The sequence below is a fragment of the Physella acuta genome, unplaced genomic scaffold (assembly GCF_028476545.2).
Source record: "Physella acuta isolate Inbredline_101_S28 unplaced genomic scaffold, ASM2847654v3 ptg000308l, whole genome shotgun sequence".
Classification (NCBI taxonomy): domain Eukaryota; kingdom Metazoa; phylum Mollusca; class Gastropoda; family Physidae; genus Physella; species Physella acuta.
Window position 1 is genome coordinate 1,032,501 of NW_026731827.1, and position 23,406 is coordinate 1,055,906.

The 23,406-nt window shown below is 37.7% G+C and overlaps 2 protein-coding genes across 2 annotated transcripts; one reads left to right on the top strand and one right to left on the bottom strand.

The window, feature by feature from the left end:
* Window positions 1-2,112: 2,112 nt before the first annotated feature.
* On the bottom strand, window positions 2,113-6,726 carry LOC131940067 (muscarinic acetylcholine receptor M4). Its single transcript, XM_059298630.1, has 4 exons — window positions 6,580-6,726; window positions 6,054-6,354; window positions 5,428-5,554; window positions 2,113-4,264 (listed from the first exon to the last, which is right to left on the bottom strand). Exons 2-4 carry the CDS (start codon window positions 6,325-6,327, stop codon window positions 3,217-3,219), a joined length of 1,449 nt encoding a protein of 482 aa, XP_059154613.1. The 5' UTR covers window positions 6,328-6,354; window positions 6,580-6,726; the 3' UTR covers window positions 2,113-3,216.
* Window positions 6,727-18,990: 12,264 nt separating this feature from the next.
* Window positions 18,991-21,203, top strand: LOC131940068 (alpha-2C adrenergic receptor). The gene is made up of 3 exons (XM_059298631.1): window positions 18,991-19,484; window positions 19,825-19,951; window positions 20,168-21,203. The coding sequence occupies exons 1-3, from the start codon at window positions 19,196-19,198 to the stop codon at window positions 21,180-21,182; spliced, it is 1,431 nt and encodes a 476-aa protein (XP_059154614.1). The 5' UTR covers window positions 18,991-19,195; the 3' UTR covers window positions 21,183-21,203.
* The last annotated feature ends 2,203 nt before the right edge of the window (window positions 21,204-23,406 follow it).

A 23,406-nucleotide genomic window follows, 5' to 3' on the forward strand; every position in this document is an offset into this window, starting at 1 on the left:
ATGAAGAAGATGAATGGGGTGAATGTTGTTTGTACTTTGTAGGCCCCTACCCTATCCCTGTTCAAGCTTCGTTTGTAGAGCTGTGCCAGTCCAGTTTGTACTTGTTTATGTATATAAGTTGTGTGAAAAAGTGTATGTACGCCTCACTTCAGGCCAGTCCTACTACAAGTTTAGACTAGGTTAGTTCTGTGTACTTTTAGACAGTGTATCTTAGTTTATGAGCTAGCTTATGTTAATATTTAGAATAGCCTGTGTTTGTGTACATAGTGCAGACTTTGGTGAACTCTTTTTAGTGTAACGAGTCTTTTTTTTTCATTTAGTCTTGTGTTTTGTAACCCATTTGTGGTTGTTCGTGTTGTATGTTGCGCGACGCACTGGACTACCGGTAAAGGCGTGTCAGTGTGTTCACAATTAGCCAGTTGTTGAATAGCTAATATGATAAGCGTGCCTCTATGCCTAATTGCCATTACTATAACGGCAATACATTGGTAACGCATGTCTACACGGTTGCACTCTCAAGTTACACAATGCCTTCTTGTGCCAGAAGTTAATCAGAATTCAGAAGAAATTAGTTTGGTTTGTATGGAAAGAAAACAGTGACTGGACACATGGATGAAACGATGCACTGGGTATGTTTTTAATTTCACTTAACGAGAAGATGCGCTAATGCCAGGGTAGTCTAAATGGTGTGATAAAATGACATACATTTGACGCCGTTGCCGATTAGATTTTATATCTATCGTATACTACAATATACTTGGCATACGATGGGGACATAGTAATGTAAGGGAAATAGCAATTAAAGGGAAATAATAAAAAAAAAATAACTAACAAAATTATTGGGTCGGTAGACGGGAAACTAAAGTTGGATGACAGTAGTTGTAGAAAATAGTAAGAAAAACATGGTGAGTTGCGAGATGAGAAACATGGGTAGTGGGTAGGTGCCAAAACATGGGTAGTGGGTAGGTGACAAAACATGGGTAGTGGGTAGGTGACAAAACATGGGTAGTGGGTAGGTGACAAAACATGGGTAGTGGGTAGGTGACAAAACATGGGTAGTGGGTAGGTGACAAAACATGGGTAGTGGGTAGGTGACAAAACATGGGTAGTGGGTAGGTGACAAAACATGGGTAGTGGGTAGGTGACAAAACATGGGTAGTGGGTAGGTGACAAAACATGGGTAGTTACCAGATAAGTTACATATTGAGAACCGCTGTTTAACCCGAACCAAAGTCCACTATTGTTGAGATATCAACAGAGAGTGGGTTGGTTTTATATTTTCATAGGAGTTTACGAGTGTTAGAGATTTATAGCTCAGACAATGGTAGTGTCCTGCTTGCTTGCAATAAATATGTAGTTTTCACTACCCACCAATGACTAGAATATGCTGTGCTAAATTTAAACATGTCTTTACGATCTTTATTTTGGGTCAGGCACACTGTGTTGTATTATTCGTAGATGTGCGCCGACCTATGTCAACAGAGTGTGGGTACTCAAGAAGAAAATTTATAGCCTGTTATTTTGACAGGTGTCATAGCCTGTTTACCTGCAGTAGCTAAGACTAACCTGCTCATTATCTGACCTGTCGTGTCATTATTTTGTTTTTCTCCTGTTTGTTTTTGTTACACACTAGACTGGCTTAACGTTTGAAAATGTCGTTGTAACACTTGTTAATTGAGATTTTTACGTTTCTACTCATCATGAAAGCTGGGCATTAAATTTACGACAACCTATGTACAAAAATCCGGCAGGTTGTGTACTAGAAGTACACATGTAGTTGATGTTTCTCTGTTCGTTTGTCCCCCAATCATCCACCCAATACATGTCTTGTGGAGCTTGACCCACTATGTTTTTAAAAAAAAAACAGGAAAAAACTAATATCATTTTTACAGACCGTTTAAGCAAGTAACCCTCTACTGAATACAACTAGATTAGGAAATAAAATCAGTATCTTAATACTATGTAATGATGTAAAACTATCTTTGTATCCTGTATACAAACCTGCACACATAAATTATATATAAATAATTATAATACTGCCAAAAAAACCCACAAAACATTGTGAAAGGGACATAACCATTAAGTTGCCAGTCAACAAGGAAATTTCAATGAATATATATGATTTATATATCAACATGTTTTCATACAAGCAGATACAAAGATTTCTTATGCAAATTTCCAAATGCATCACCACCAAAGTTCCCCCTTCAGATCCATTGGGCATATGAAGTAGAGTTTATCGGCCTCGGCCTATGAAGGAATCCCCGGCCCCAATTACTCTCCCTAACGTGAGTCAGGTATGTTGCCCAGTGGTGAGTCCACACTGGGATCCGAACTCAGTCGGCCACTATACCACTCGGCCATTCCTTCCTTATTGTTTCCACATTCTATTTGTTTAAATTCTAAAGTAAATATTTAAATTGTGAAGAGAAAATTATATATACAAGGACAGTAAGTTGTTTTGTTAGTTTTTTAAGTTTTTCCAGCGTTACTTCCCCTTGCGCTTTCTGCTCTGAATTCCTACAATTGTAGTACAAACAATTAAAACAACAAAAATTCTTTACTGGTATTCAAACTAACTTAATCAAACTTGTCATTAAATGAATTAAAAAATCATAGCCATAGAGTGCTGCTCAGGGGATTGCAAAAGTCCAATGTTGGATTAAATCTCGGTTAAGTCATTCAATAAAATAAATACGTGTCTGAAATTACAGTCCATGCTGAGTTGTTTGGTTTAAATGTGTAAGCCAAAACCTCGTAGAACAACTCAACTTTCAGACTTTAAGCGTCTTGTTCTCCGTGATGATATTACATGTTTGTTTTTCATACGTAATCATTTTAAAAAATTTATAGCCTATCGCTCAACATTTCACCAGACATGTCTGGAGTTCGAATCAAGGTTCAAGTCAGTAGACCGTCACTGAGTCCACCCAGCTCTGATGGGTACCTAATTCACGTTCCGAAAAGTAAAGACGGCTGGTCAAGTGGAGACCACACTGTCCCTTTATATGCCGAGGTCATAGAAACAGGTAAACTCTACTTTAATTGCCTTATTGACCGCCTGGTTCGAAAAGGGAACTTCTTACAAAAACTTGAAAAAATGTAAAAGTACAGCGACATAAATAGTGTGTAATCTCTTTGAAAATTGTGTTTTTAGTACAATTACATCATGTTAGTACTTATAGAACATTACACTCATCATGTATGTCACAACAATCAGATTTTACAGTATTTAACACAACACTGTTTAAACATAAGAACACAGTCATGTCTAAAGTTTGGGTTACAAATACTGTAAATAATCGGATTAGCGGCACTGTTGATCAGATAGAACACGACAAAGAAATTGATGAGCACTGCTCCAGCTAATGTTGGGTGGTCGAGGAGTGTAGTGGCAGCCATGAGCAGTAGGATGGTGATGGTTGTCATGTAGCTCACGATGTAGGTGACGCTGGTAGCCAGTAGCATGCGGGTCGTTTTTCCCATCAATAAACAGTTAGAGTTCCTTCCCTTGGTGCTGGCTGTAGGAAGTATTGGAGCTACAGAGGAGGCGGAGTCTTTCCTGCTTGATTCGTTGGTGGTTATGTAACCACTGCAGGCGTTTGATTCGACGGTGTGTTTTGCTTCGATGTGACAATGTTTAGTTTTCTGAAACTCTGGTTTAGCAGTGCGGGTCTCATGTTTAACAGTGACTGTCTCCCGTTTGATATCCAGGGCATCATGGGCGCCACTCGTGTTTGTTGGTTTACTTCTGGTGTTCTTTGCGTTGATGGAGACTTTACTACTGCCGTCACTAACGACGCTAACAATCGTGTCTTGACTTGTATTTGATCCTACCGAACTCTCGTCTTTATCACAACTTGTTGACGATCGTTGTTGTAAGACAATATCACGTGAAAGTGTATTTCTCTGTGTTTTACCATCCAAACCAACACTCATTGTTTCTCCAAGCTTCCTTAGCGCGTGTCTCCGTGCCGCTAAGCCAATGAGAATGTAGAGAGTTGAGAGGGTGATACAGCACGTCACGACAACCAGAACGTAGAAACCGTGGGACAGTTTGGGCCAGATGGTGCCGCTGTACTGGTCAGCGATGCCGCAGTTGTACTTGTAGGTGTCAGGGAGTCCAGTCTTGCTGACCACTAGACCATACAACACACCGAATGGGATGCTGAAGAGAAGGGACAGGCCCATAGCACAGGCGCAGATAACTCTTGCTTCCTTGATGGTGATTTGTCTTCCAAACGGTCTGCAAATTTTCCGGTACCTGCATTATATATATATATATATATATATATATATATATATATATATATATATATATATATATATATATATATATATATATATATATATATATGAGAGCGTTAGGAGTGGGTGGGAGTCGTCATCTGCGTTGTCTTTCATCTTGTTGTATAGGTTATTCCGTAAATATTTAGTTTATGAACCACTGTGATGTCTTAGTCTTTTTCCTGCTCCCATAAACTTCGATTTGTCGGTGTCATTTTCAGCCACTGTTTTTACAAGCTTTTATTTAACTCACTTCCTCTGTCTGTCGTAAGTCGACAGTGTCGTCAGTCTAGATCGAAACGTAGGAGTGAAAATTCGGACAGTTCTACTTGACCGATACGATTCACAGTTGGCACGTGGGTCAAGACATGAAGACAATGCAATCTGAAACTAAATTTGACTTAATTGGATGCCTAATTAATTTTTTATGAATTAATTAAAATTTGGACCGAATCAGTAGGCATGTCAATCCAACCACACCACACGCGTCATCACTTTCAATAGCTGCGCCATCAGGTTTAATAGCTGCGCCATCACGTTCAGTAGGCGCGCAATGGTTTTTAGTCATGTAACACTATTGTAAATAAAACATGTAAAGTACTGAAAAAAAAATTCATAAAAAACGTTTTAATAACAAGCTTTTATGTAATGATGCACTAAAAAGAAGAAAATAAATTATACACTACTATTTAAATTACTATAAAGAAAAGCGTGGGTCACTTTAGTACTTTAGTACCTATTGGATACCTTTACTAATATTTGAGAAGATACCCACGCTTTTCTTTATAGTAATTTAAATAGTAGTGTATAAGTTATTTTCTACTTTTTAGTGCATCATTACATAAAAGCTTGTTATTAAAACGTTTTTTATGAATTTTTTTACCGAAGTCGACAAATCTTTCCATTACTGGCTTTATGGCTTTATCAGATTGTAATAAAAACTTCGAGTCATCGGCTAAAAGTTTATAAAATATATTAAGCAAATAGAATATATATATATATATATATATATATATATATATATATATATATATATATATATATATATATATATATATGTGTTGTGTGTGTGTGTGTGTGTTCGTGTGTGGGTTCGTTTATACGTTCTATATTTAATTTAGCAATATGTAGTACACCGACCTTATTATGGCCACTATGACCAGTAACACAGCTGATGTCCAGGCTGTAAAACTGTTGAGAAAGTAGTAGCCCTTACACACGATGACGTTAGTGTAGGTCACGGTGTGTAGAATGGTGTAGATCGTGCCTGGAGGGAATAGTAATTTAAATAGTAGTGTAAAATTTATTTACTACTTTTTAGTGCATCATTACATAAAAGCTTGTTATTAAAACGTTTTTTATGAACAAAAAATTTCAGTACTTTAAATGTTAAAAATTTACAATAGAGTTGTATGACTAAAAACCATGCGCACGTAATGAACGCGATGAAGCGTGTCTAATAGTGCGGAGTAGTTTAATGAGACAGCCTAATAATTTGGAAAAAAAAATTATTAATTCATAAAAAATTAATTAGGCAACCAATTAGGTCTAATTTAATGTCATGTTCCATTGTATTTATGGCTTGACACACGTGCCAACGTTTAAACAAATCTGTCAGTTAGAAGTGTCCGAAATTTCTTTCGGGCGTTTCGATCTAGACAGACAGACAGACTGACGACAGAGACAGTGAGTTAAATAAAAGCTTGTAAAAAATAAATGTTTTATTGACAGACGTTTTGTATCTTAAAATTAAATGGCAAACTCACCTGGAATAATGAAAAGATTTGTCATCAGGTCCACGAATGCGATGACCTGTATGAGAGTGACCGTCGGTGTTTTGTTAACTTTACGTGAGTACACCATTAGGATGAGCGAGTTGCCGAAGACGCCACAGATGGTCAGGACAGAGAGCAGCACAAAGGACGGGATGTTGGCGCTGTTGTTGATACCCTGCAGCCACTCCAAGTACTGCCACTTCTCAACTTCTGAGTGAACCACATCTTGCGGTGTAACGTGTGGTGATGGCGTTGAATTGGTCATTTTTATTTTATTGCATACAGAGTAGGTCTATAGAGGAAGTATTGTAATCGTGCTGAATAATTAACGAATATTTTATATTAAAATCATGCAATATCAGACTTTGATAACGTTTCTATCTAACTTATTCTAAACACTTTTAGTGAGGAAATATTAATGCTCATGCAGAAATAATATAAGGTAAGCAACATTTTTATAATATCGGCCAGAATACAGCAGTGATTAATTAAGACAATAAATAAGACAATAATTTACACATTATCTCCGTAATGATCTCAGTCCAGTTTGATTGCTTAACTGATCAAGGCAATGAATACCCGTACGTAGGTCGCTAGACAGAGGTTAAATACATGGGTGGTTAGGTTTGTCTATATTTAACTCGCGCATGAATACATTTTTCTATGTTTCTATATATAGGTATCCTGAAAGGCAATGCAGAAAAATATTTTCTTCGACTGTTTAGCAGGCAGGGATCGGTTTTCAGATCCTCTCCTTATGGACGGGTTCCCAACCTGTCGTAAAGGTAGCAAATACATATTCGTAACGTCGGCAATAACAGAAATATATGAGGTTCATCTGACATACAAAAACAATTATGGAAGTATTTGTTTATACGTTACCAGTGGACATAAATATTATATAACAGGAATACAGTTGTGTATCGCGTGTTAAAATTAGACAACTCCACACTTACACAATACTTTCTAGTGCATGTACTGTAATGTGAACTCAGGTGACAGGAATCCAGAGGCGTAGCGACCCTTCCCGGCGCCCGGGAACAAACTTTCGATTTGCACCCCTGTCCCCCCCCCCCTGCCCCCCCCCCCCCCCATTTTGCGACGCATCTGCAGGAATCTGGTTTACACGTGTACATTACCGAGATTGGTGGAGATGAAGAATTCAGTGAATTGAGCATTGAATGGTTAAGGTGAAAATTCGGTGAAAGAAGACATTTATGAAACGATACACTGTATGTCTATACAATCACTTAACGAAGACATGTTGTAACACCACGGCAGTCTAACCACTATAAAACAATTTGACGAAGCTGATCATTAGGTTTATTTTATATCGTATTAAATAAACTAGCGAAGATAAAGATATAGTATAAAAAACATTTACTAGCCATTTAATAGCAAAATTTAAATATAATTTCTCGAACATTCTTATATAACACTACGGGGGATGGCACCTCGGGATATAGACATGATTTTTAATCCATTTTTAATTACTTAATTACTTTAATTACTTAATTACTTACTTGTAAAATAGAATAGAATCGCGTAGAATAAAGAATTGAGCACCAAGTGAACGCCGAAAAAACAGTGTATAATAGTGCGGAATATTATTAGTACTTTATAAATTCACGTGCGTTTTGTGAGAAATCGGAAATAGTATAAATTACTACTTCCGGTCAACGGATATTACTCAAAATTTGACAGAAGACAGAGAATTAGAATTTGTACTTACAATTGAAATTTCATTTATCGGTCTGAAACAGTACTCAAGTTATAGGCTTTTGAAAAATTGAAACTAGAATAAGTTCCACTTCCGGTTATCGGAAATCGCTGAAAAGTTGATACAGAACTGCAAATTTGATATGAAATGTTATCAACCTAGCTGTAGCGGTACTCAAGTTATCGTGTTCACAGACACAGACACACATACACACACATACACACATACACACACAGACATACCCACAAGATTGCAAAACTATTTATGTTTTTCCGACTCAGGGAGGTGTAAAACGTCGAGATTTGCAAAGATTTCGATTTTTTTTTTTTTTTTTTGCACGATTACATTACTTTCTTTATGCTCTGTATACAAGAAAGTAAAAATACATTACTTGTGAACAGCGATTAAAAAATTAAGTTTACTTAATTTTCTAGATTTTTTTTATTTATTTTCCTGAAGCTAGTATAAAGCAGTAAATATAAACCTGCTTTTTAACGGATAAAAATATAACCTTTACGTGAATCAGTTGATTTATAACTTAGTAAAAGATTGATAAGAGATGAGTAAAACAACCAAGGTCAGTGGGTACATGAAATATATGTTGAGAACCACTGTTTACCCCGAGTCAGACTAAGCCGACTGTTGTTGAGACACCAGTAGGAAAGGTGGAAGGGGGGGGGGGAAGCTTTCACAAGTTTTGGTCAGGGGTTGACTTAAGTTATATTAGAGTAAAGAAAACAGTAGTTACTATTTGCTTGTTTCATTGTAATAAATATGTTGCAGCGATTTCCCACATACGCACACCACCACCAATCACAACAAAACACTATTTAAATATAGCATAACACCAGAGGCGTAGCGAGGGGGGGGGGGCGGGGGGTGCGGACCGCACCGGGTGACACCATTTAGGGGGGTGACACCAAGGCAAAAAATAGCTAAATATATAGAGGGGGTGAAAATCGAAAGTTCGAGGGGGGTGCAAATCGAAAGTTTGAGGGGGGGGGTGCAAATCGAAAATTTGACAGTTTGTCCCCGGGAAGGGTCGCTACGCCTCTGGGGGGGTGACACCATTAAGTGCCGCACCGGGTGACACCCGACCTCGCTACGCCACTGCATAATACGATAGGCAATTTGTTGAACTCCCGTCCCCTCCACTGTGTGTAGTTTCGCTATGTTACTAAGTAATTTATTTACAAAAACAAAATTATTCATATCACATTGGATAAACTACCCCGGCTTGTTATATAACATTTTTACACCACTTATTTAGGATCAGACAAACTATCTTGTATCAATCGTGTGTGTACCGCCTTATGTTATAAACAATATGTTACAACACGAGACAGCCCAGTTTGGATCATATAAACAACCTAATCACGTGACAGGTCCGTCCATGACCAGGTTCAACACATAACCACTGCAGGTAAACAGGGTATGGCACATGTGACACAAATATTAACTCCTTTAATCCATCTTGTTTAAACTCTAAACTTAATATATGGGTCATGTTTACGCTGAAAGCTGAGCTGCGAGTCTACCTCAGCCTGTGTGTATAATGTGTACAGGTTGTTGGCTAGATATACACAGCTAGTTGATTTTCCTTGTCACCTGTCCCCCAACATACCTGCACACGTCTTTTCCTGAGGAATATATATATATATATTCCTCAGGAAAAGACGTGTGCAGGTATGTTGGGGGACAGGTGACAAGGAAAATCAACTAGCTGTGTATATCTAGCCAACAACCTGTACAAATTATACACACATATATATACATATATATATATATATATATATATATATATATATATATATATATATTGCAGACATATTTTTGCATCGCTTCACCCAACTAGGAATATTGTCGACAAATGTTTGCGGTACTCCCTCTCACCCCTCAACCTGGAATATTTCCGACACTTCATCCCCACCCCCGTCTCTACATCCGCAGTTAAACGGGTACCACCGAAGCCACCCCTAAGGTTACATTGGCTATTTATAAACCAGGACGTAAATATTCCTTACAAGTAAAACATCCTCGTCTTGATTTGTTTGCATCTACCGGCTCATACGTTGATAGATTGTACACAGTCTTTAGCGGGCAAACGTTTTGCTTACATCCACCGGGTCATACGTTGATAGACTGTACACAGTCTTTAGCGGTCAAACGTTTTGTTTGCATCCACCGGCTCATACGTTGATAGACTGTACACAGTCTTTAGCGGGCAAACGTCCATTGGCCATTTGTCGCATCAGGCAAACATTCCCGTTCTGCCTAATGGCATTCGGGCAAGCGGCATTCGGGCAAGCGGCATTCGGGCTTGTGGCATTCGGGCTTAAGGCATTCGGGCAAGCGGCATTCGGGCAAGCGACATTCGGGCTTGTGGCATTCGGTTATGTGTTGTTTGGGCATTAATTTTACTCCATTTTAACAGCCTTGATTAATTTTACTCATACCCAATTTTAACAAATTGATTGATTTTACCCCATTTAACAGCATTGATTGATTTTACCCAATGTCAACAGCATTGATTGATTTTACCCAATGTCAACAGCATTGATTGATTTTACCCAATGTCAACAACATTGATTGATTTTACCCAGTGTTCATCAATCTTGAGCCACTCATGCATAACGTAATACACGGCTACAGCAGCAGCTACTTAACACACTGATACCTTGTCTGATCAGTTTGTAACATTTTGCCTCTAACCACGGAGCTCATGGCCAACATTTCAAGTGTACGGGGAAGGGGGCGTGGCATTGTGAACAAGAACTGTTGTTTAGCTAAACTGCAGATCGTTTCTATTCAGGACATCGCTATTTCAAAATCATTTAACAAAACATTAAGGAACAATTACAAAACATTAATCTTTAAAACTAAATACAATGAAAGAAAATTGATAAAATTAAATATGTATTTCAAGTAAACAAGCCGACGATATTACTTCCCTGTTAGGTAAGAGAAGGGGTAGGGCAATACGGTGCAGTCATGAGTAGTATATTAGGTCCCTTTTGGAGCGAATTCTTGGCGGAGGAGCTGGTGGGGATGCGCAAAGACATATAGTAAAATACTCGGGAGCAGGATGCGCAGGCGGGACAATGACATATAGCAAAATACTCCACCAGCTGCCGCAGGGTGGTGGAGCAGGATGCGCAGGCGGGACAACGAGATATAGTAAAATACTACGCCAACTGGGGTTGGCGGAGGTGGAGGTGTGACGTAATCTCCGTTGACATTGTGACGTAATCAGCGATATTATGACGTAATTATTGACCTTGTGACGTAATCATTGACCTAGTTACGTAATTTTAATGCATTTTTTAATGAGTTTTAATGAGTTTTTAAAATTTTTAATTAATTTTTTATTCAAGAGTTACGTAATTTGATTATTTGTTTACTTTTTAATTAATTTTTATTGACTAGTTACGTAATGTGATTTTAATTACTTTGTTTATATTGTGTAATTTTTTATTGACCTAGTTACGTAATTGGATTTTAATGAGTTTGAATTTAATGTTGTAATTTTAATTAATTTTTATTAACGAGTTACGTAATTTGATTATTTGTTTGATTTTAAATTGTTTACTTTGTTTGTTTACTTGTTGTTTAATTTGTTGGTTTGTTTGAACGTATGTATGTTTTAAATAAAAGACTAACACTATCATGTACTAGAACAGTCTTTGTATACCAGCCTTTAACCAGACATGTAACATCTGTTACGTATCGAGCCGCCCGTGAACTTTCCAGGCGCTGGGCGGTTTTTAATGGGTATTATATCGATCGCAGCCGCTGGCCCAGATGATTAATGGCTTTTTTCCCCGCTCGGTTGACGGGTTATGGTAATTAACGACGTACATTAAGTGTCTCTCCGCGAAGCCCGCGTTAAGTGTGGGAACACCTGTTACCACGTTAATCGATTTTACCGAACGCTTTGTTAGCTCCGCGAAGTACTTAGGTCATTATGCAACAGCTGCTGTGCAACAGCTGGGGGTGTAATTAGGTCGATCAACCGGACATTACCTTGTTGGTTTTCTAGTACGCTATACACATTCACACACACACACACTAAAATTAGAACAAAAGTCTTCTTATATTTTATTTGTTTATTAACGTTTTTTCCAATTCATCAAAGGCTTTTAAAATTTCATCCTGTAAACTTAATAGGCGCTCAAAGCAGACGCGACTCATACTAACACCAGAATTTGTAGGAAAATTAAGATCTGTCCCATCTATAAGCTCTCTAAAGTCCCTCTCCGCGTTAAGTGTGGCGACAGCTGGTGCTGTAATTAGTCACGGCTCTCGGCTTTTTTCATTAGACTACAGCTGTACATGAACTATGTTCACATATCGTACACCCGGTCATTCTTTGATCAAATTAAAAAATTTTTGTTTCCACATGTCCTGCGAACCGTCCCTTGCTATGTATGAAAGATTAATGGGTGTAACTATTCGCTTATAGCGAGGGTCAGCAAAAATCAAAATATATTTAAGGGTCGGAATTTTCTTTCAACCACCGTTAAGTCAGGTTTGAGACGAAACGAAGTCTCGGTAGGTTCGTGTTTTTTAATGGGCGACAGGGCGACTTGGTGCATTGGTACGTAGGTATGCGGGGTAGACATATTTTTTACAAGTCTGGAAAAGTAATTACGTTTTTTTTTTTTTTTTTTTTTTTTTTTTTTATGACCGTTCCGTTTTTCTTTTGATCTGACCACCATTTGACCACCCTGCACTGGTGACCTTGTGACGTAATCACCGCAGGTGACCTAGTTACGTAATTTTAATAAGTTTTTAATTAGTTTTAATGACTTTTTAAAATTTTAATTAATTTTTCATTAACGAGTTACGTAATTTGAATGTGTTTTTAATTAGTTTTAATGAGTTTTTAAAATTAATGGATTTTAATTTTAATTTTTTTATTTTATTTTTTTCATTATCTGTTATGTTAACTTTAAGGTTCTATAACTCTATATATTTAAATACATTTTTGATTCAACCGAGTCTACTTTTCCTAACATAAGTACATGTAAAGAGGGGTTTCCAATAGGTCTGTAATGAATTAGGCCTTTTTGACTATGACTTGTTGCCCAGGTGTTGACATGATACGCTTTTTTGAGATACACGTACACACACACACACACACAACCACACACACACACACACACATACACGCGCGCGCGCGAAATTCATACTAGGTCGATAAAGGCGGAGAGAACTTATAGGTATACATTATCATGGTGACAACAAAAGCGATCCTTATTTTATTTACATGAAAGCGTGTTTTCCAAAAAGTGTCACCATGCCGTTGTCATTTTAGCAGCGGGTATTAGTTTAAGTGTACCTCGTGCACGCTTGTTTACATTTTAAAAGACGTGTCGCGTGTCTTCCCCTTACGACTTCCCTAATAGAGAAACGAGAGGAAAGACAACTGTTCTAAAATTAGAACAGCCTTGTCTACAGCCACGAGTATCGTCCCTTGTGAAAAAATTCGCGTCAGAATCCTTAACTAAACATTCAATTTCTTTAACAAGTTAAAAAAATAATTTAGGAAGACAAGGGTTAACGAAATATATATCTTAGTCTTGCAGCAGATTACCTTCCCATGTTCGCTTTAGTATTACAGTTTTCATCTAACTTCTTTTTGACTTGAACTTCTTTAATTTTTAAGAAAGTTTACTTATACATAATACATTACGTCTAATGACAATTTTTTTTTTTTTTTTTTTTTTTTTTTTTTTTTTTTTTTTTTTTACCACTCAATGTATTTTCTTTTTCTATATCTTACATTGTCATCTTAATTTTTGATCACCTTAGGTGGTGGTAAGGTGGTGGTAAGGTGGTGGTAAGGTGGTAAGGTGGTGGTAAGGTGGTGGTAAGGTGGTGGTAAGGTGGTGGTAAATTTGCTTAAGATTATAAAATTCAAGTTTTAAAAAAACAACAACGTTATAGTACGGCGTGTCAAATGACACGCCGTTTAAAATGTCTACATTTAAAGTTCACCAAAATAATGACTTAAAAACTAAATATGATATGACGTTAGCATACATATCATTCAATCTAATCATTCTAAAGTACAAATCAATAATTTTTATTGATTAAGGGGCTGGGTGAGTTATTTTTATTCGGGTGCCCAGGGAAGGTTTGGAGTTGGTTGGGACAGATTTTATACACGAGTCGGTGACGTTTTCACCGAGGCAGGGTTCGAAGCTAGACCATGCCTGTTTTGGAATTGTTAGGGGTCGAGTCTATAGTAGGGTCGGGGAGTTTTGTTAACACAGAGGGATGTTTCGAAGTTGGTACATCCATGTTTTAGAATTGATAGGTAGAGAGTCGATACTAGGGTCGGTGAAGTTTTCACCGAGTCAGGTTACAAAAGTTGGGACATGCATGTTTAGGAATTGTTGGTAGTCGAGTTCATACTAGGGTCGGGGAGTTTTGCTAACACTGAGGCAGGTTGTAAAGTTGGTACATGCATCCTTGGAATTGTTAGGGGCCGTGTTCATACTAGTGTCGGCGAAGGTTGGTTTTGAACTCGGAACATGTATGTTGTGGAATCGGTAGGTCTAGAGTTCATACTAGTGTCGGTGAAGGATGGTTTTGAACTCGGAACATACATGTTTTGAAATTGTTGGTAACCGAGTTCATACTAAGGACGGGGGTGTTTTCACCGAGGCAGGTTACAAAGTTCGTACATGCATCATTGGCATTGTTAGGGAGAGTTAAACTAAGGTCGGTGAAGTTTTCACCGAGGCAGGTTACAAAGTTGGTACATGGATGTTTAGGAATTGATGGCAGTCGAGTTCATACTAGGGTCGGGGAATTTTGTTAGCACTGAGACAGGTTGGAAAGTTGGTACATGCATGTTTGGGAATTGTTGGTAGCCGAGTTCATACTAGTGTCGGTGAAGGTTGGTTTTGAACTCGGAACATGCATGTTTTGGAATCGGTAGGTGTAGAGTCCATACTAGGGTCGGTGAAGTTTTCACCGAGGGTGGTTTCAAAGTTAGTACAGGCATGTTTTGGAAGTGTTAGGGGCCGAGTTCATACTAGTGTCGGTGAAGATTGGTTTTGAACTCGGAACATGCATGTTTTGAAATTGTTGGTAACCGAGTTCATACTAGGGACGGGGGTGTTTTCACCGAGGCAGGTTACAAAGTTCGTACATGCATCATTGGAATTGTTAGGGAGAGTTAAACTAAGGTCGGTGAAGTTTTCACCGAGGCAGGTTACAAAGTTGGTACATGGATGTTTAGGAATTGATGGCAGTCGAGTTCATACTAGGGTCGGGGAATTTTGTTAGCACTGAGGCAGGTTGGAAAGTTGGTACATGCATGTTTGGGAATTGTTGGTAGCCGAGTTCATACTAGTGTCGGTGAAGGTTGGTTTTGAACTCGGAACATGTATGTTTTGGAATTGTTGGTAGCCGAGTTCATACTAGTGTCAGTGAAGGTTGGTTTTGAACTCGTAACATGCATGTTTTGGAATCGGTCGGTGTAGAGTCCATACTAGGGTCGGTGAAGTTTTCACCGAGGGTGGTTTCAAAGTTAGTACAGACATGTTTTGGAAGTGTTAGGGGCCGAGTTCATACTAGTGTCGGTGAAGGTTGGTTTTGAACTCGGAACATGCATGTTTTGAAATTGTTGGTAACCGAGTTCATACTAGGGACGGGGGCGAGTGCGGCGGACAAAGTTGTCGATGTAGGTAGGGTGCAAGAGATATTCAACGAGGAGTAGTGTCTACAAGTTATGTATCCCAGTCTGTTGGAGTGGTTTCTAGGGGGTTGTGATATTAGTTGAATAAATATTTGTCTGTAGGATTGTCATACAGCCTTTGTCTCTTAAATGGAATAGGTATAGTGTGGGTAGTAGTACGGTCTGTTTATCTAGCGGTTGGTATTGAGGTTAGTGTGATGACGCAAGGTTGGATGGGAGAAGGGGAAAGGGGTTGCGGACAAAGGGAAGGGGAAGGGCGAATAGTGATAAAAATAACTCACCCAGCCCCTTAATCAATAAAAATTATTGATTTGTACTTTAGAATGATTAGATTGAATGATATGTATGCTAACGTCATATCATATTTAGTTTTTAAGTCATTATTTTGGTGAACTTTAAATGTAGACATTTTAAACGGCGTGTCATTTGACACGCCGTACTATAACGTTGTTGTTTTTTTAAAACTTGAATTTTATAATCTTAAGCAAATTTACCACCACCTTACCACCACCTTACCACCACCTTACCACCACCTTACCACCTTACCACCACCTTACCACCACCTTACCACCACCTAAGGTGATCAAAAATTAAGATGACAATGTAAGATATAGAAAAAGAAAATACATTGAGTGGTAAAAAAAAAAAAAAAAAAAAAAAAAAAAAAAAAAAAAAAAAAAAAAAAAAAAAAAAAAAAAAATTGTCATTAGACGTAATGTATTATGTATAAGTAAACTTTCTTAAAAATTAAAGAAGTTCAAGTCAAAAAGAAGTTAGATGAAAACTGTAATACTAAAGCGAACATGGGAAGGTAATCTGCTGCAAGACTAAGATATATATTTCGTTAACCCTTGTCTTCCTAAATTATTTTTTTAACTTGTTAAAGAAATTGAATGTTTAGTTAAGGATTCTGACGCGAATTTTTTCACAAGGGACGATACTCGTGGCTGTAGACAAGGCTGTTCTAATTTTAGAACAGTTGTCTTTCCTCTCGTTTCTCTATTAGGGAAGTCGTAAGGGGAAGACACGCGACACGTCTTTTAAAATGTAAACAAGCGTGCACGAGGTACACTTAAACTAATACCCGCTGCTAAAATGACAACGGCATGGTGACACTTTTTGGAAAACACGCTTTCATGTAAATAAAATAAGGATCGCTTTTGTTGTCACCATGATAATGTATACCTATAAGTTCTCTCCGCCTTTATCGACCTAGTATGAATTTCGCGCGCGCGCGTGTATGTGTGTGTGTGTGTGTGTGGTTGTGTGTGTGTGTGTGTGTACGTGTATCTCAAAAAAGCGTATCATGTCAACACCTGGGCAACAAGTCATAGTCAAAAAGGCCTAATTCATTACAGACCTATTGGAAACCCCTCTTTACATGTACTTATGTTAGGAAAAGTAGACTCGGTTGAATCAAAAATGTATTTAAATATATAGAGTTATAGAACCTTAAAGTTAACATAACAGATAATGAAAAAAATAAAATAAAAAAATTAAAATTAAAATCCATTAATTTTAAAAACTCATTAAAACTAATTAAAAACACATTCAAATTACGTAACTCGTTAATGAAAAATTAATTAAAATTTTAAAAAGTCATTAAAACTAATTAAAAACTTATTAAAATTACGTAACTAGGTCACCTGCGGTGATTACGTCACAAGGTCACCAGTGCAGGGTGGTCAAATGGTGGTCAGATCAAAAGAAAAACGGAACGGTCATAAAAAAAAAAAAAAAAAAAAAAAAAAAAAACGTAATTACTTTTCCAGACTTGTAAAAAATATGTCTACCCCGCATACCTACGTACCAATGCACCAAGTCGCCCTGTCGCCCATTAAAAACCACGAACCTACCGAGACTTCGTTTCGTCTCAAACCTGACTTAACGGTGGTTGAAAGAAAATTCCGACCCTTAAATATATTTTGATTTTTGCTGACCCTCGCTATAAGCGAATAGTTACACCCATTAATCTTTCATACATAGCAAGGGACGGTTCGCAGGACATGTGGAAACAAAAATTTTTTAATTTGATCAAAGAATGACCGGGTGTACGATATGTGAACATAGTTCATGTACAGCTGTAGTCTAATGAAAAAAGCCGAGAGCCGTGACTAATTACAGCACCAGCTGTCGCCACACTTAACGCGGAGAGGGACTTTAGAGAGCTTATAGATGGGACAGATCTTAATTTTCCTACAAATTCTGGTGTTAGTATGAGTCGCGTCTGCTTTGAGCGCCTATTAAGTTTACAGGATGAAATTTTAAAAGCCTTTGATGAATTGGAAAAAACGTTAATAAACAAATAAAATATAAGAAGACTTTTGTTCTAATTTTAGTGTGTGTGTGTGTGAATGTGTATAGCGTACTAGAAAACCAACAAGGTAATGTCCGGTTGATCGACCTAATTACACCCCCAGCTGTTGCACAGCAGCTGTTGCATAATGACCTAAGTACTTCGCGGAGCTAACAAAGCGTTCGGTAAAATCGATTAACGTGGTAACAGGTGTTCCCACACTTAACGCGGGCTTCGCGGAGAGACACTTAATGTACGTCGTTAATTACCATAACCCGTCAACCGAGCGGGGAAAAAAGCCATTAATCATCTGGGCCAGCGGCTGCGATCGATATAATACCCATTAAAAACCGCCCAGCGCCTGGAAAGTTCACGGGCGGCTCGATACGTAACAGATGTTACATGTCTGGTTAAAGGCTGGTATACAAAGACTGTTCTAGTACATGATAGTGTTAGTCTTTTATTTAAAACATACATACGTTCAAACAAACCAACAAATTAAACAACAAGTAAACAAACAAAGTAAACAATTTAAAATCAAACAAATAATCAAATTACGTAACTCGTTAATAAAAATTAATTAAAATTACAACATTAAATTCAAACTCATTAAAATCCAATTACGTAACTAGGTCAATAAAAAATTACACAATATAAACAAAGTAATTAAAATCACATTACGTAACTAGTCAATAAAAATTAATTAAAAAGTAAACAAATAATCAAATTACGTAACTCTTGAATAAAAAATTAATTAAAAATTTTAAAAACTCATTAAAACTCATTAAAAAATGCATTAAAATTACGTAACTAGGTCAATGATTACGTCACAAGGTCAATAATTACGTCATAATATCGCTGATTACGTCACAATGTCAACGGAGATTACGTCACACCTCCACCTCCGCCAACCCCAGTTGGCGTAGTATTTTACTATATCTCGTTGTCCCGCCTGCGCATCCTGCTCCACCACCCTGCGGCAGCTGGTGGAGTATTTTGCTATATGTCATTGTCCCGCCTGCGCATCCTGCTCCCGAGTATTTTACTATATGTCTTTGCGCATCCCCACCAGCTCCTCCGCCAAGAATTCGCTCCAAAAGGGACCTAATATACTACTGTCATGCATGACCCGGCTAGCCCAGGCTACGATGACTGCCGTGTCACCGTTTGTTTTATATACTAAATAAATAGGAAGGTGGATTTTGGTCGGTTATTTCTTCCTTGCGTTTTATAAGTAAAACATGAATGGGATCTAATTCAGTGATTTAACTATATGTATCATGTGGTATGCAACATTTTAGCTTTAGTTATTCTTTTTCAACAGGTACAGCTAGTAGTAAAACGGTATTCACCAACTTTTTAAAACGTTTTGTGTTGAGTTGTCGTGTGTTCATACATGTCAAATCATGGATGAGACGACATCGATATTGTCACAAAGTTCAGCTCACTACGTCAATCAAACTTCTACCGTGTCAGAGGAGGAAAAATGGCGGTACCTGACAGACCTACAGTCCAGGTTTCACGTGTACAACATACCTGCCCTCACCCTGCTCGTCTTCTGCTCCGTAGCCGGGCTGTTGGGGAATTCCCTCATCCTGGTGGTGTACTCACGTAAGAGAAACAAAACGCCCACAGTGGTTCTCATTCTGTTTATCGCAGTCATCGATCTCATCAACAACGTCATCATCGATCCAGGTGAGGTGTATGTAGTTTATTTAGTAACAAGGTTTAATAGCTTTTTTTAACGTGTCAGTTGTAGTATCTTTAGTAAAACTTGTAAGTTGTAGTATCTTTAGTAAACCTTGTAAGTAGTAGTATATTCATTAAACCAGGTGAATTGTAATAACTTCAATAATCATCGGATGACATATATTACTTTAATAATTCATGTAAGAAGTATTAGTATTACTTATATTAATTCAATTAACCAGTATAAGCTTGGTTATTTTAATTAAGAGGAAAAAGAAAAGTTGCCATTCTATTTAGACAATAGTATCACATTAATTAACTAACATTATTAATTTATTGTCCACAGCCACAACATACGCAATTTTACACAACAGGACATACACCAACATGAAATTGTGTAAAGCGTATTACTTTTTCAACAGCTTTACAACATGGACGTCGGCCATTTTGTTGGTCGTTGTGGCTATCATTCGGTTGGTGCTATATTTAGTTCTAGTACGGTCGGCTGTCAGTACAGTTGGCTGTCAATACAGTCAGCTGTCAGTACATTAGGCTGTCAGTCTGTCAGTACATTAGACTGTCCATGTAGTTAGCTGACATGATTATATTTAACTATACTTAGAGCTGACACTTTTAAATTCTTTATAAAGCAAAAATAACATCATAAACATTGTTTTTTCATATGACAGGTACAGAAAGATCTGCAGACCTTTCGGCAGACAGATGAACGTCAGAGAGTCCAAAATTACCTGTGTATTAATTCTAGTCTTCTCTTTACTTTTGAGCATCCCATTTGCGGTTTTCTACGGTCAGATAACCGAATCCACGGAACGTCCAGAAATAACCGGCTACAATTGTGGAGTGGCGGACGAGTTTAAAAATGACTTCGGCCAAAAGCTGACCCATGGGCTGTACATTCTGGTCATTCTAACGTGCTGTGCAACTCTGGCCACGTTGTACATTCTGATTGGTTTAGAGGCGAGGAAGAGAAGGGGTCCAGTGAGGGTTGTGTCTTTTAATGCTAGTTCTGGCAGACGGCATGTGGTGGGTGAACTCCAGCGAGACAGTGTGAGTTCTGTAGGGTCACATTCTAGCGGAGACACAGTCGCCACACACGTTGATGTGGGTGGCCACACAAATAATCACACACATGCCCACACAAATAACCACACAGGTCCCCACACAGATAATAACACAGGCGCCAACACAAATGTCCACACAGACCAAGCCAACGTATCTGAGAAAAAAGATGTCGGGCCTACAACAGCTCCTACGTCAGGCTTTACATTTGGTCTGGCCAACACCGAGGTTATCCTAACGAACAATCCCACCAGCAACACATCAACTATGACGGTGATCCCCACCCACACCCCACCAACACACACCCCTCCTACCGGCATCTCCACACGGCGCCGTTCGTCCCACACCAACAGGACCCCGCCCCTGAGCAAGACGACCCGGATGTTGCTAGCCACCAGCGTCATCTACATCGTGAGTTACCTGACGACCATCACCATCCTACTGGTACGTTCCGTGTCGAGGGTGCTGTACGACATGCCCATGTACGGCTACTCTGCCATGAACGTGTTCTTCGTCCTGTACCTTATCAACAGCGCGGCCAACCCGTTTATCTACAGCATCTGTAACAAAGTCTTCAGGAGAGACTGTGGCGAAGTCCTTAGATGTCGACGGGCAAGAAAATAAATAAATCGGGAGTGATCTCCCCTAAACTTTCTCGAAAATTCTTAAATAACGCTACGGGGAATGGCTACTCGGAACATAGGCATGATTTTTAATCTATTTTTACTTACTTAAACCTTTTTAGCGCAATTTCCATACTGGAATTGCGATTATTAATTCGTCATTTCTGGATGTGTGTCCGCAGCTTTACCGCAGCTTTAAGTCGTATCTCCTCCTCAACGAAGCAATATCGAGGACTAGTTCCAATAGCAAATATGTTAAGCAATTCCCGATGATGATTGTGGACCAAAAAAATTTCCGGAATTCCTTCCTGGATTTCCCGGAAAAGCCAAAAAAACTCGAAAAAATGCAGTTTTTGGCAGTTTTTTCTCGGCAACCAAACCACTTAGCGACTTGAAACATTTACCAATCGATTCCTACCATAATTTAGAACAATATTGCCTAAGAAAGTTTTCAAAAATATCCTTTCGTTCGGTCACAAAAAAAAAATTAAAATTACATTCTACATAATACACTACAGTACTATATAGAAATATAGAGAGCGCGACAACTAAATACCCCCTACACGTCCCCAAATTTTTTTAAATCTCGTTAATAAATATTTTTTCTATTTTGTTTTGAATTATTAAAACTACTTGTGTTGCATACTATTTATTTGCTGAATATATGATTTATCTCGATTTAAAATTGTTATGTATAACATAAGGAAATTGCGCTTAAATCGTCACTAGACTTTTTATTAACTTGTTTAAATATAATAGAATCTCTTAGAAAAAAAGGATTGCGTACCAAGTGAATGGCAAACAATATGTGTATAATAGTGCGGGATATTATTAGAATATTAGTACTTTATAAATTCATTTCATTTTTTTTTTTTGAGAAATCTGAAATAGCGTAAAAAAACTACTTCAGATCAACGGAAATTACTCAAAATTTGACAGAATGCAGAACGTATATCTTTTACTTATATGGAAATTTCGTTTATCTATCTGAAACAGTAATTAACTTACAGGCTTTTAAAAAACTAAAAGTAGAATAAGTCCCATTCCGGTTATCGGAAATCGCTGAAAAGTTGAAACAGACGTACAAATTTGATGTAATACTTATATATGAAATCTCATCTACCTAACTGTAGCGGTACTCAAGTTATCGTGTTCACAGACACTCATACACACATATACACACGGACAGAATTGCAAAGTCCAGTTTTTCCGACTCGATTACGCGTAAAACGCAGAAATTTTGATAAGTCTGCATGTATTATTTTTGCCCGATTAAAATATATCCCCTATACTCCTTATATGATGAAGTACTGAGGTTTAAACGGTGAAAATTGTCAAAATTTCATGTGATTTTAGTGGACGATTACAATACTTCGTCTATACTCTGTATACGAGAAAGTAAAAAAAAAACCAAGTGTTTTATCGCTTATTTTCTTTGTATACAATTATGTTCGTTCAACATGTACATATATGCTGTAACTGTCATTAGAAATTCGATCCGTAAAAATGCATTTTGAAATTAAATGATGTCAATAATTAATTATTTATTTTTACTTTTATGTTTTTAGACAATGGTTTTGTTATTTTTATTGGATGGAATAAACATTTAGAAAAATTAAATGAGCATTTCAAACTTTCTATCGGTATTTATTTTTATGACAACAATAGATCATACAAAGTAAACAAGCAATTAATTTAATTCTAAGATTTTTATATACATTTTTCTTTGGTTCAATCAATTGATGCACATATTGATACTGGTATAGATTATATTTTTATTGATTTATTGGAAAAATTTCTAGTGTTTGAGATGCTGTTAAAGAGGTCGCCACACATGTAATCGATCCTTAACCTACTAGCCTTGAGTTCTCGTGCTCGTGTTGGTATGTCGACTCCGCGCTGACCAGCAGGTCTAAATGACAGGTTGCAAAATGATGGAGATTTAAGCATGTTGTACATCAGGTGTATTTTTTCTGTTGGATGTACATTGCAGTTTTTCATATTTAAGGCTTGGTTGGTTGTAGTGGTCAGTGTAGGAACAGCTGAAGTGGTCAGTGGAGGAACAGCTGTAGTGGTCAGTGTAGGAACAGCTGTAGTGGTCAGTGTAGGAACAGCTGTAGTGGGCAGTGTAGGAACAGCTGTAGTGGTCAGTATTTTATTTATTAAACTATTTTTTCCACATAAAAACAGTGTTTGTGGAGGAGGAAGTATAATTATTCAAGGAC

Excerpts from the sequence above, each read along its gene's own strand:
- LOC131940067 (XM_059298630.1), bottom strand. The coding sequence starts at position 6,327 with ATGACCAATTCAACGCCATCACCACACGTTACACCGCAAGATGTGGTT. Across the intron at positions 5,555-6,053 it reads AAATCTTTTCATTATTCCAG|GCACGATCTACACCATTCTA; the intron begins GTGAGTTTGCCA and ends TATTCCCTCCAG. Across the intron at positions 4,265-5,427 it reads GTCATAGTGGCCATAATAAG|GTACCGGAAAATTTGCAGAC; the intron begins GTCGGTGTACTA and ends TATATAATGCAG.
- LOC131940068 (XM_059298631.1), top strand. The coding sequence starts at position 19,196 with ATGGATGAGACGACATCGATATTGTCACAAAGTTCAGCTCACTACGTC. Across the intron at positions 19,485-19,824 it reads CAACGTCATCATCGATCCAG|CCACAACATACGCAATTTTA; the intron begins GTGAGGTGTATG and ends TATTGTCCACAG. Across the intron at positions 19,952-20,167 it reads GTCGTTGTGGCTATCATTCG|GTACAGAAAGATCTGCAGAC; the intron begins GTTGGTGCTATA and ends TTCATATGACAG.